We start from the raw sequence: 13,848 nt of genomic DNA on the forward strand, positions 1-13,848 counted from the left end.
AAGATGAAGAAGAGTAGTAGAAAATGTGAGAATAGAAGTGTATCTAAGTGGTATATATAGAGTAACAAAATATTAATTTATTAATAATAACGATAACATAGTAATGACTAGTTTCCAACGGCTAATTTTGCAACGATTAGTTTTGCAACGGTTAACTAAATATAATAATATAAATCATTAATTAAATAAAAATTTAATCATTTAATTAATTAATTATTATAATTATATAAAATAATTAAATCATATTTAATTTATTAATAATTATAATAATTAATTATATATGTAAAGTATAATATATATAATGTTAATACATTAACGGTCAGCTCACATATGTATTATGTATATAAAGTATTAATTTTATTAATAAAATATCATTTCTTTGAAAGAAAGGGAATCCCTCTTAGCAGGACTTCTATTGCTTTGAAACTCATGAAGAAACTCATTTTTGGTTTACTTCAATGGTAAGTACTCATTTTTTACTGACACACAGTAAATGAGGCTCTAAATTCTTTTACCATTGGAATTGCTCTAATATATCCCAGTAAAAAAATCTTGCTAATGTGTTTTTAAAATACTTTTTGAAGACATTATAAATAAAAAAAATTGAATAAAAGATAAATTTTTTTAAGTTGTTAATGAATTCAAAATACATTACACAAGTTAACACTTTTTTATTTAGTTAACCAGTGTTAAGACATTTTTGAGGTGCTAACAAACATATATGACAAAATAACACAAATATATATAAATGACATGATCTTGTAGAATGTATACAATGTCATCCTCCACTCCCACTCTTCCTTTTATCTCTCCCCCTTTATGACTTTCACCATTTAATTTGAATTCCATAAGAGACCAAATTAATACCATCTATTCTCAATTCATTTGTTCTTATATCCCTCAAAATCAATCTAATTTAATTTGTTTCTAATTCCTTATATATATAAACATGATTCGATTTAAAAATTATCACATATTAGTGCATATATCTTAAATAAAATTCAAACACTAATTTTTCTAAATAAATATTTACTTCTGTCTAGATCGTTAATTTTGGTTGCAACTAATATAACTTTTTGTAGATTAAAAAAGATATATTATACATACTTCTAATTGCTTAATTAAAGTGAGGGATAATTGATAATTAAATACTTTTAGCTAAAGCTAGAAGAAGCGAGTCAAACTGAATCCAAACTTAGATAACTCAAACTTGCTACTCTCATATCATTTAAATATAAGCTAAACATTTTATCTTCAATCTATAACAAATTTAACACCAAATATATTTGGAGAAGAAATATAGTGATAAAACTACACAAATTTGGAAGTCCTACATCATTTATTCTTAATCAAACATCATTTACAAGCCTAATACTTATACCATGCCAATCCATATAAATCGCCAAAATAAACATTCAAGAATCCATTGAACATTGTAATGACTAATGAGATAGGATCGTCTTAAAGCTTTGAAATAACATATGGAGGCAAATTGTTGAGCCTCTCGGGAAGCTCCAAATCCTTCCATCCTTCGTCGTCAAGCTTCGAGAAGTAACAGTCAACATCACTATCACTTACAAGCTCCAATCTTGAAGGCTCCCACTGAAAAGCACCATTGTCATCAACAACAAGAACAAAGAATCACCATTTCAAAGGTCAATTACATTTGCCTCCTCTAAAGTTAGATGATATTACTTCTGTATTCATAAATTATGTGGTACTGGGTACCTATGTATTTTCATAAAATAAAATCTGATACTAACTTTGGCTTACCTTTTGTTGAAACTAAATAGTGTTTTAATATCTCTCTATGACAAATACAGAGACAGCAAGTACGATAACTTGTTTGGTAGGTGAGATAGATATAGTCATATATTCTGAATTTCACACTTCTGTCTCCATCTCTACCGTCTCACCATCTCCATATTTGTGTGCCAAAGATAATTTTCATAGACTAATGGAGGCCAATGGCCATTGTAGACATTACAAATCAAAAGGTGTTGTATGCATTGTCACCTTTAGGAGAAATTAGTGCAATTTTAAGCATGCTATGTGAAGACAGAAGATCAGCTACCAAATTAGTTACTCGTGTAGAATACATGTTGAAATACAAAATGCACATTAAAAATGAGTTAAACAATACATATATTTATATACAAATAAATTGTGGCTGATTTGGTGACAGATTTTTTTGTGTGCACATATCATTTTTTGTGCAACTTATCCAGACATGAAGAAAGTTATTACTTATTAATATATCGGAAAATGTGATAAGAAATCAACAAGGTTACTCACCTTTGGCTTTCTGTCTTTATCTATTAGTATAGCTCTGCAACCCTGCACCAAGCATAACAACTATTGAGTAATGCATGGGAAAACAATAACTAAAGCTCAAAATAGAAAAATGTATAGGAATCAACACAAAACCTCAAAGAAATCTTTGCTGTAGCGTCCTTGCAGAACATGACATACAACTCTATAGTCGGTAACAAGGCATTGACCAACACCTTGGAGTCTGGCTTTTCTAATCTGAAAAGGCCAACAGAAATACAAAGAAGCAGCTGTTAAAATAAAAATGAATATAACATCAGAAGATAACAATGGAAAGAGATATCTTGATATGTGTTGTTCTCTAATCAGGCAAATATTCTTTTTTTCATCCCCCCCAAAGGTTAGACGGAGCTCTTACTCTTGTGACTTTATGTAAGCATCTTATGTGACATATTGAGCTTCTTTAGATGACATAAAATAGAAGTATTTAATGCTTTCTGGAGATATACCAATTTAAGAAATACTTTCAGGCTTGTTGGAGAAGCTTTCTTCAAGGTTTGAATAGTGGCAGAAGCCCAATTATCAGCCTTATTATTCATAGCTTCCATCTCCTATAAAAAAAAAAAAGACAAAATTATTGTTGCTAATCAAGAAAGTTTTTTCTTGATAATGCTGAAAGTTATTTATCAAACAAGTATTTTTAACAGCATAACTAAAAACATGACTTACAAGATAATATAATATTTCTTCAACTGTTTTTCTAGAGAAACACCTATTGATGGCATCCATCCTGCCATGAAGTGACCATAATAAGCATTAAGCATGGATAGATGAGAAACACTGAAATGCTTTATCAATAAATAACAATAAAGAAAAGACATAAGCACCATACTAATAGATGTATTTTATAAGGCAAACCTTATTTAGCATATTCAGCAAATAGAGTGAGCTCTATGTGTGTGTGTTTTGGGGTGGGGGGGGGGGGGGGGTCGGATAAGTGGTTTTTATTATTGGATTAACAAAATTAAAGTTAGAAATATTTTTTGTTTATCAATCCAACGGTTAAATCCTTCACATTGCCTTGATTAATATATAGAAAAGATTCCCACTTATATATTGGGAGGGTAGGTTGTAAGATGTTGAATGTTCAAATCTCTGCTGCTTGTAAGCAGAGAATAAATTACAAACGTCATGAAAAATAAAATAAAACATACCAAATATATCATAAAAAATACTCTTTAACATTTTAACATATAATTATATATTCCAACTGAAAGGAATTCCCACATATGCACTTCACCGCAATTTCTTGCAATAGAATCAATTTCATGTTTTCTCTAAGGAGTTCAGCAAACTCTCCTATAGTGTCAGTATTTATCATTTTCCTTTCTTGGTTATCTTTTCTCAAGGTTGTTTCCTCTTATGATACAAAAGGGCAATATGGGAAACAACCAGCAAAATACTGAGGAACATGTGGCTGCGGATCCACAAGTAGTAGAAACGGGCAAGGGTCACAGCCAAAATAACCAACTCCAAGCTCAGAGACTTTGTGGTGACCAAAACGGAAGAATAAGGCTATAGTGGCTTCAAGAAATTAGTATGCCTCTCGTTAGTCTTCCATCTCTGGAATTCTATTTCTCTTCCCCATTCCTAGCTTGATACATCGCTTTTGTTAATTTTGCAGACAACTTGCTCATGACTCAAGAGTAGTAATGTAGTATAAATCAGTTTTGTTCCTGAAGATACCCTTCTTCAACTTCAATCCTATCTCCTGTTAGTTCACATCTTCTCTACAGTTTCTTGAACTTCCTTATCAATCTTGTAATTACTACATATTGGTATTGGATGTATACCTGACTTGGTTTTTGGTTTGAGTGAAATATTGAGGAATATATTTTACTGAAATCACTGGGTGAATAGGTATCAACCGTGACATTTCCATTCTTCTATTTCTATCACTTTCTATTTCAAATAAAATTAATTCATTCTCGAATGGATATTACATACAGACCTGTGGTAAACACTGTCCTCTTTCAGGGAAGGTTGCTCTGAGTACTTATCAATTATTGCAGACACTGCAGTTGCGTCATTGCTTTCTACCTTGTACAATGATTCTTCCAGTAATGGCAATTTCTGTTCATTGATTATAAAAAGCAACAAATCAGGAAAAGTCAGAAACCATAGTATTAAATCAGCAAAGAAAGAACTATTTATAGACATGACATCACAATAATGTAAGATTTGCTTTGTTTAAAATAAATCTTCCAGTAGCTAGCTTGGATAAGTTTTAGGAACAAATTTTTAACAAGGATTCTACCACGGATGAGTTATACAAAACCATAAAATGGCTTATCAAATTTAAAATTGAACACAAAGCAATGGATTGATAAGCAAACTCCTATGCATCAAAAGCATTTAAAAGGTGTCTTTAATAGCAAGAATAGGATTTGCAAATTACTCTCTCTTATTGGTTACAATAGCTGATAGAAACTTAATTTAAACACTTCATCCTCCGTATATAAAGAAGGTTTTCCTTGGTGTTGTATTGTAGCCATGTTGCTTAGCAGAAACACACACTGCTCAAGTATTTGTTTGAAGGTACATAATACTATACATAGGAATTATATCCCCAAGAATATTATACCATGAATAAGAGTCCTGAATACTGGGGGAAAAAAGCCCCTCTTTTATGAGTATTGCTTATATTATTCCCAAGTCACTATTCCCAGTCCAATTTTACATACCTTGATATAAATATACTATTAGGTAATAGAGAATGTTCTGACTCTAAGAAACAAATGACAAGCAACTCTAACTTCCTAAGGTTAACATCCCATGGGTGTGAAACCATTTTGTATAACCATTTTATTTCAAAGCTACACTAAATTTTCAGCAGATTAACATTCTTATAACTTAAGGTTAGATATCTAGTTAACAAATGCACAGATCATCAGAATGAGCACAAAATTACAGTGAAAAATAGCATACTGATGAAGGGACAAAATGTGTTGCAAGACCACAAGTAAGCATTTCTGCGCCATCCAACCTAGCACCTATGAGACCAACATATTCTCCTGCAAATCGTTTTCAATAGAAAGGAAAAAAGGAAATGCAATGTTATTACAATTTCTCTGTTAGTCATAAAGAATGCTGAAAGCATTAACAATTCCAGCCTCCTCTCTCTCTCCCCATACCACCAACAAAAGAAAGAGTAATGACACATGAACCTTATCTATGAGTTTACCACCACCTCTTGATCTTTATAATGCAAAAACATAAAAGGAAATAAGAAGTGGAAAATAAGAGAGAGAAAGTAAAAAAAAAAAGGATGATGGCAGTTAAACCCATAAATATGGATTCATGCTCATTATCACAAAAGAGAAGGTAACTCTAAGCATTGATGACATTAACTGGACAATAAAAAAAATTTGATATTAATTGGCTGATAAAAAGTGTCACCGACGTATGCAGCAGAATTCATAAGTGTCAAACAATCAAAAGATTAAAAATAAGTAAATATAAATAAAATATAGTAAGAACCAATTGAATTGATAGAGGATATAAGGTGTAACATGCATACCGAAAAATCCAGGCAGTCTAGACAAGAAATATGAGGAACCTACATCTGGAAATAGACCCAACTCTGTTTCTGGCATTGCAAAAACCTGCAAATAGTCCACCAATATAAGTCCATCATGAAGTTAAAACAAAAATTCATATTAGAGAGAAGAGGAAATACTAAAGAAATGATGAAACTAAAATATCCACAAATATTCCTAATGATACTGAGCAATGATATCAGACATTTCAACATAAATGATATCAAAATCTCATTAAAAAATCACTCGATTTGGGTGATAAAATGAGAGGCAATATAAGGTTTTGAGGAGTTTATTAAACCCTCGAATGCCTTCCTGACCTGAATATTGCAGAATACAAGTGGGGTATGGATGAGTCCCAATTTGAGCTTTGAAATTGAACAGTGAGGTAACACTAGATGCTGGAGAGACCCAGCCCTCCTAATTCTATTCCAAATTCTCTCTTTTTGGATGCCCCCACATCAACCACCCAGGCACCCACCCATATTTTCCCTCATCCTAATAGAAATAATAAATCCTCACCTCTTCCCATTAACCTGCCAGCCAGCAGATTTAGTTATTAGTCCCTCGTGGGTCACACGCCCCTCCTCTCACCCTCCCAGCCTTCCTACTTTTCCTATTATACACCGCACTAATAGGCCTTCCCAATTTATCAGTAGCAAGATTACAAGGGATAGTTAACCTTATTACCCAAATCCCCATCACCGTATACATTACGATTGCTAACATAGTCCAAAGTTCAACCCTTTTTCCTCTCATTTTCCTATACGAATTTTAAATTCAACAGCCTTCCCAATTTATCAGTAGCAAGATTACAAGGGATAGTTAACCTTATTACCCAAATCCCCATCACCGTATACATTACGATTGCTAACATAGTCCAAAGTTCAACCCTTTTTCCTCTCATTTTCCTATACGAATTTTAAATTCAACATATGGCTGAACGGATATGTGCATTGTCCACCATTCAGACTCGAGGACTATTGCATGAAGGGGAATTTTGGGATACAAATTAGTCATAAACTACCTCATAGCTTAAATTTTTGGAAAAGATGGTTGATCACATTCAAAATATAAAATATTCCAAAGTTTTTAGTTTATCATAACATACTTGTCATTTAACATACCCTGGAAAGATAGGATAAGATTCATCATACCAATCAAATTAACAGCTCAACTAGAATTTGAAACCACATATTCAGTATTTAATAGCTTATTTGAAACTTACTGTTTTCTCGGTAGCTACACGAAATCTACCATGTATAGAAGCACCAGCACCACCTCCCATGACAATTCCATTAAGAATTGAAACCTTCAAAAGTTTTTTTTCCCAAAACAAAAAATGTAATTTAATGGTACGTATGTTAGATTAATGAAAGTAAAATGTTGCTAAATAAGAAAAACTTACCTGTGGCTTACTATATGTTGCCATCAAGTAATTCAGTTTAAATTCATTCTCAAAAAATTTTGCACCCAACCTCCAGTCACCTATTTCATAATTGCAATATGAATACTATTAGTTTTGCAATGAAATTGGACCCTATATTTTAAACACATGCAAAACAAATTGATTGAATACTCTCTCTCTATTGAACAAATGCAAATATTCAATGATTCAATACAGTGAATAGTTTTCATATCTAATCAGCTTCCTATATCATACTTTCTCTAATAAAATTCCTCCTTTATCAGTAACAATTAGAAAATAAGAAGAGAACATACCTCCTTTCACATCACGAACAACAGCTGAAACATCACCACCAGCACAGAATGCTCTGCCATTTCCCTGATGCAAGTATCCACAAGACATGCCAAATTCTTAGACAATGAGAAGATCATGATACATATTCAACTATGACTATATTTTCATCCATGACTCTTCTCTCTAATTGTAAATTTGGAACACACATTTACATATATTATTTGAAAAGTATAAGTAGCTTCTCTTATGAACAGATTCAGTAGTGTATTCATCATTATTCCATTCATATTTGTATTTTTAAATGAGCTCATTAGAAAAGAAATTCAAATTACCTTCATGATAACCAACTTAATATCAGGATTTCCCTCATCTTCTAAAAAAATTTCCAGTAGCCGAGATACCTGCACGAAGAAGACAGAAAAATAAACAGACAAAAATAAGAACAATGAAATGTAAGCAGAACTACATAACTTTCAAATATACAAACAAAAGTTTTTCCAAAGAATTCAGATAGATGTTTATGGAAGAAGTCACAAGTCAGAAACGATTTTCAGTTTCCTAATATGTTTTCTTGGGAAGTATACTTGTATTTCATGACAAGCCAACCTCATGAAGATAACAGAAAATGCAAGGAAACAATTAGAAAACATTATGACTTACAAGTCTATACAAAAATTTAACAATCAAAGAAGATAATTTTAAAAAGAAAGCTCAGCTCAAAGGTTCAAGTGTTTCTAGTAACATTCAAGCGAAAACAATTTATCAGAAAAAGCATTCAGCAAGTTAATTGCCCTATAAATAAGTGTTTAATTTCAGATGATAATGCATTGTGCAACATCATAGTGGATTACTGTACCATATAAAAAGAGAGGGCATTCAATTGTCTTGTCCTGTTCAGTATGATAACCCTTGTAGACGACTTTTGCTCTACCAAAACCTGTCAAATTAAAATGAAGTATTAAGAGACAAACTAACATTTTGAAAAAGAAAAAAATAATGAAAGGAAAATATTAAGAACAATAGTTGAAACATCCCAAAAATGAGAATTAATCAGTAAAGTATCACACTTTGACACAAAATAACAGAAACAACAAAGCAATTAATAACTATGCAGAACAAGACCTATTCAAGTTAGCACCAGTACCTATGTGAAGCTTCACACCTCAGATTGTGTAACTGTTGTCTCGAAATGGTGTGTGAGTGAGTTAAAAACTAATAAAACTAATTGAAAGCCCACATTTCAAGTGGCCGGTGTTGAGGCATGGAAGATATGCAAAATTGGGAGTAGGTAAAGTGAAAAAAGCTGAAAATGAGTGAAGAAAACAAAGAACTTTTAAGAGAAGATTATGAACCTGATCGTCGTCGGGTTTGGTGTAAGAAGCCATAATAACGATGTGTTTTTTCTTTATTTCTGGAACCTTGGAATCGAATTGCAGAGGATATTGCAATTTGTAAAGTGAAGTATCACGTGATTGTTCTTGTCATCAACCAGAAAGCAGTGAGAATCGCGAGTTAACTCGCGGAATTGGACGAGTTTGGGATTTAAGCTTCCCCTTCGGTCGCGATTCCGCTGTTGGAGTTTGAGGGTGCCGGAGAGCCACGGAGAAGAAGATTGAGCCAGAAACTTTGTTTGCTGGCCCCACTCCAAAATCCATGTTTATATTCGGTTTTACAGTTTTGCACTTTTGCTAATTACGATTTTGCACTAACTTTTCAATCAACTTAAAAATTTCCCTTTTATTACCTTGCTCTTCAATTGATAACAAATTTAGAGACAGCTTTTTTTTTTTTTTGGGTGACCGAACATAACACAAAGAAAAAAAATCTAAGAAAAAGAGTAGTACTCTTCTCTAATAATAATGTCTAAATTATTAGGAGGCAGTAACCACTTTAGATACACCTGCTTGTTTAAAACAGCAGTCTTAGCCATTAAATCAACCGCTCCGTTTGCTGTTCGCTGGATGAGCACTAAAGTAGCTGTCCAATTGCGCTGGAGCATCTCTTTGATTTTGTCAAGCAGATCAGAGTAATTCCTAATCATGCTAGTTGTGCCTCGCGAAACAAGAAGAAACGCATCAAGATTATCAGTTTCACATATGACCTCTTTGCACTCGCAATCCCAAGCCATAACAAGCCCTCTCCAAATAGCATGAAACTCACAACAGAGAACACTAGAAAGAGGTATACTGGCAGAACAACCTTTTATCCAAATTCCCATGCTGTCTCTAATAATACATCCAAAGCCAGCTAATTGCTCATTTTCAAAAACGCTTGCATCGCAGTTCACTCTACAGACATTCATTGGAGGTGGTTCCCAGTTATATTTCAAAGAAAAAGGAATAATATGTTTTTGGTTGATAACAACATTAGAGAAATCTCGAGCAGCATGTTTAACTAAGTGAACAATTTTCTCCTTACTCCATGGATCATCTTGGTGGAAGATGTCATTGTTCCTATCCCTCCAAATCCACCAAAAGGCCGCTGCAAAGAGAAACTCATTTTTGTTGAGGTTAGAACGAATCCAAGACACAGAATCCAAATTAGAGTCCTCAGCGGTCATTCCCAAATTTAAGCTAATCCAAATCTGACGAGCTTTTTGGCAAGTCCTAAAGCAATGGTTAATATCCTCTAGAGCAAGATAACATCTCTGACAAAAATCAGAAGTAAAAATACCTCTTTGAAACCGGTAACTAGCTGTGGGAACTCCGTTGTTGAGGCAAAGTCAGAGCAGACACTTTATCTTCTCCGGTATTCTCAAGCGCCAAAGCCAAAGCCAATTTTCATTATCATTCCAGCCAAATTTCTTCTTCAATAGCCATTCATACCCGCTTTTAGTCGAGTAGGTGAGAGTATTTGAGTTTGTCCAAAACCAACCTGTTTTATCTCCTGCCTGCTTGATAGGATCAAAGAGCATCAAATCAAGTTTAACTTCTTCCGGAATCATTGTGCAAAGAATATCCCACCGCCAATGCCCAAGGTGCCAGACATCTTCTAACTTCAAGTGAGAATCAGAAATGTGCACAAAAGGAACCAAAGGAGCTAGCATTCCACATGGTCGCCAAGCATGATACCAAAAGAATTGAGACATCCTGCCTGTACACCAATCAAAACCATCATGAAGCTTTTCTATTGTCTTATAAATCGCTCGCCAAGTGCTTGAAACATTATTAGAAAATTTGGGTGAAAAGCAAGAACTCCCAGATAAATATTTTGCCAACATAATTCTTACCCAAAGCTTATCTTTATTATGCAATAATTGCCAAACAAGCTTTTCGAGTAAAGCAAAATTTACGCATTGAGTATCTCTAATTCCCAAGCCTCCATATTTTCTTGGAGTGACAACTTTGCTCCACTTGACCAAATTTAAGCAACGCTCCCCCACCTTTCCCTTCCACAAGAATTGTCTAAGCACAGAATCAATCTTTTGACAAACCGAAGTAGGAAAAAGAGTCACTTGCATCTGATAAATAGGAAGAGAAGAAGCAACATATTTAATTAAGCAAAGCATGCCTGCTCTGTTAAGGAGCCGACCTTTCCAACTAGCCAGCCTATTCTTGATCTTCTCTAAAGAGTCCGAAAAAATAGATCTAGCAGCTCGAGGATGATTAAGGTTCACCCCCAAGTATTTGCTTAGGTCACTAGTAAAAGGAATATGAGAAACACCAGACAACATTTCCTTCCTTCTATTAGAGATATTTCTAGAACAAATAGCTTTAGATTTTTCAATGTTAACCTTCATACCTGAAGCTTTACAGAACAACTCCAAGGTGTGCACAACATTCTGAACTTGACTTTTCTTCGCTTTACAAAAAAGGAGGAGGTCATCTGCAAACATCAAGTGAGAAACTCTAGGTCCCCCTCTAGAAACAGCCACACCATCCCAAATACCCTCGTCAACTTGTTTGAAAATGAAGCACGCCAATCTCTCCATGCACAAAACAAATAAATACGGAGAAATTGGATCTCCTTGCCTGAGCCCTCTGCGAGGTTGGAAGCTGTCCAATCTATTCCCATTCCAAAGGATGGAAAGATTTAAGGCCTGAACACAATTCATTACAAGCCGAATAATTAGAGAAGGAAAGCCAAAAGACTCAAGAGTGTGCTCAAGAAAATTCCAATCAATTCTATCATAAGCCTTTTCTAAATCTATCTTAAAAGCCATAGCTCCTTTTCTAGACTTTGTCCGCTTAAGAAAGTGAAGAACTTCTTGGGCGACAATAATATTATCAGGTGCTCCTCTACCATGAATAAACCCTCCCTGAGTTGGGCTAACAATCTCATCCAAAAATAGTCGTAATCTATTAACCAGCACTTTAGTCACTAGCTTATAAATTTTATTACAAAGGCTTATTGGCCGAAAATCCTTCAATCTAGTTGGAGGGTCGCACTTAGGGATAAGAACAATCAAAGTTTCCAACAAAGAATGGCTTAACGTCTCCCCTAAGAATGCTTTCTGAACAGTACGCCATACCTCATGACCCACCACATCCCAATATTCCTTGAAGAAAAAAACTTGAAAACCATCCGGCCCAGGAGCTTTGAACGAGCTCATATTATCCAGAGCTTCTTTAACCTCCAACATTGTTACTGGTTTAGACAAATTATCACAAGCATCCTGGCTAAGAGATGGCATAGGAATTTCTCCCATGCAATTAACCTCAACAGGCTCAGTAGAACAAAAAATATTTTTGAAGAAATGAACAACCTCCCTTTGCAAAACTTCCGGATCATCAGACCAAGACCCATCACTGACTAGCAACCCATGAACCTTGTTAGATTTTCTTCTAAGGATGGTTTGCATATGGAAAAAGCTAGTATTTCTATCACCATACCGAACCCATTGATCCCTTGACTTCTGGTACCAAAGCAATTCTTCCTGGGCCAAAACTATATTATACTCAGCTCTCAATTCTTCCTCTTTGTGCTTTAGAATCGGATCATCGTCAGCTTCCATTTTCCATTGAATACGATTCAAATAACCCTCCAATTCCCTCTTTTTAATAAAAATATTGCCGAAGACCGTAGAGTTGAATTCCAACAAAGCTTCTTGGACCCCAGCAACTTTCTATGGATGCCAAAGTCTGTACTATCCCAAGATTTCTAAACAATGGCCTTGTAATCAGGATGCGTTGCCCATGCCGCTTGGAATCTAAAAGGCCGGTTTCTTTTCTTGATAGGAACTCCTTGACATCGGATAAGTAGGGGACAATGATCAGAGTGGAAACGACTGAGAACTTCAACAAAAGCTTCTGGAAAAAGAAGGCGACATTCTGTAGTACAGCAAGCTCTATCCAATCTCTTTGCAATTTCTTTGTTTCCTTGAATTTTACGGAACCAAGTAAACCATCTTCCAGAGGTTGTTAGATCAAAAAGACCACAAGAATCTAGAGTACTTGCAAAGATACTACTGCAATTTGAATAGAAATTACCCCCCTTCACCTCATGAACACTCAAAATATCATTAAAATCCCCAATCACCACCCACGGGTCCTGAATGCACAAACCAATATCAAGCAGATAACTCCATAATTCTACTCTATTAGTGGCTTGAGGGCTGCCATAAACCGCACTGCAGATCCATCTTCACCCACCACCATCAATTTTCAAATTTACACATTGATTCATAGCCCAAAGAATTTTACAAGAAAAATTTAAATTAGCAGAGAGGAACCAAATTCCTCCCTTGTGTCCAACAGCATCTACAATCCCTACAGGATAATAGCCTAATCTCTCCCAAAATTCTTTCATAGTTTCAAACCCAATATGAGTTTCCACCAAAATAAAAAAAGTTGGTTGAAATTTTCGTACCAACTCCTTACAGTGCACCCGAGACATCTTATTTGACGCCCCCTAACATTCCAACTAATAATATTTAAATGGTCACAATCCATAAAAAATAAATTAAATAATTAGAATGTTTAATCATTCTACCTCACGTTGATGGACCCCTGTCTCCAAGTGTCTCTTTGTGGACTTGCACCGCAGAACCATCATTCTTCTGTTGAGGTTGGGTCTCCAAGTTTGTTGTTGCACTAACTTTATCAAGCTCTTTTTGTACTCGAGAATCCATTGACAATGCTTTAGTAGGTGAGTTTTGAAGCGAAATAGGACGCTGTCTTTTGTGCCCTGCTTTAAAAAAGGGAGTACTCTGATTCTTGAAAGCCACCTGAGTTGTTCCCAAAGAGTCAAGCGTGGATGGAGGATCTTTCTTTTCCTTAGGCCCCACCTTTGCATTTGATGAGGATCCAGCATGCATGTTATTAAACCCAAAAGAAA

The 13,848-nt window shown here is 34.6% G+C and overlaps 1 protein-coding gene across 1 annotated transcript; it reads right to left on the reverse strand.

The window, feature by feature from the left end:
* Positions 1–1,320: 1,320 nt before the first annotated feature.
* Positions 1,321–9,225, reverse strand: LOC107618198 (3-hydroxyisobutyryl-CoA hydrolase 1). Its single transcript, XM_016320186.3, has 14 exons — positions 8,925–9,225; positions 8,429–8,509; positions 7,905–7,973; positions 7,593–7,656; positions 7,279–7,358; positions 7,099–7,182; positions 5,852–5,936; positions 5,260–5,345; positions 4,283–4,404; positions 3,001–3,061; positions 2,781–2,882; positions 2,428–2,529; positions 2,296–2,337; positions 1,321–1,602 (listed from the first exon to the last, which is right to left on the reverse strand). Exons 1-14 carry the CDS (start codon positions 8,955–8,957, stop codon positions 1,462–1,464), a joined length of 1,152 nt encoding a protein of 383 aa, XP_016175672.1. The 5' UTR covers positions 8,958–9,225; the 3' UTR covers positions 1,321–1,461.
* Between the last annotated feature and the right edge of the window lie 4,623 nt (positions 9,226–13,848).

Source organism: Arachis ipaensis, chromosome B9 (genome assembly GCF_059453495.1).
Source record: "Arachis ipaensis isolate K30076 ecotype BB chromosome B9, ASM5945349v1, whole genome shotgun sequence".
NCBI lineage: Eukaryota > Viridiplantae > Streptophyta > Magnoliopsida > Fabales > Fabaceae > Arachis > Arachis ipaensis.

Excerpts from the sequence above, each read along its gene's own strand:
- LOC107618198 (XM_016320186.3), bottom strand. The coding sequence starts at position 8,957 with ATGGCTTCTTACACCAAACCCGACGACGATCAG. Across the intron at positions 2,883-3,000 it reads AAGAAATATTATATTATCTT|GAGATGGAAGCTATGAATAA; the intron begins GTAAGTCATGTT and ends TTTTTTTTATAG. Across the intron at positions 2,530-2,780 it reads TGAAAGTATTTCTTAAATTG|ATTAGAAAAGCCAGACTCCA; the intron begins GTATATCTCCAG and ends TGGCCTTTTCAG.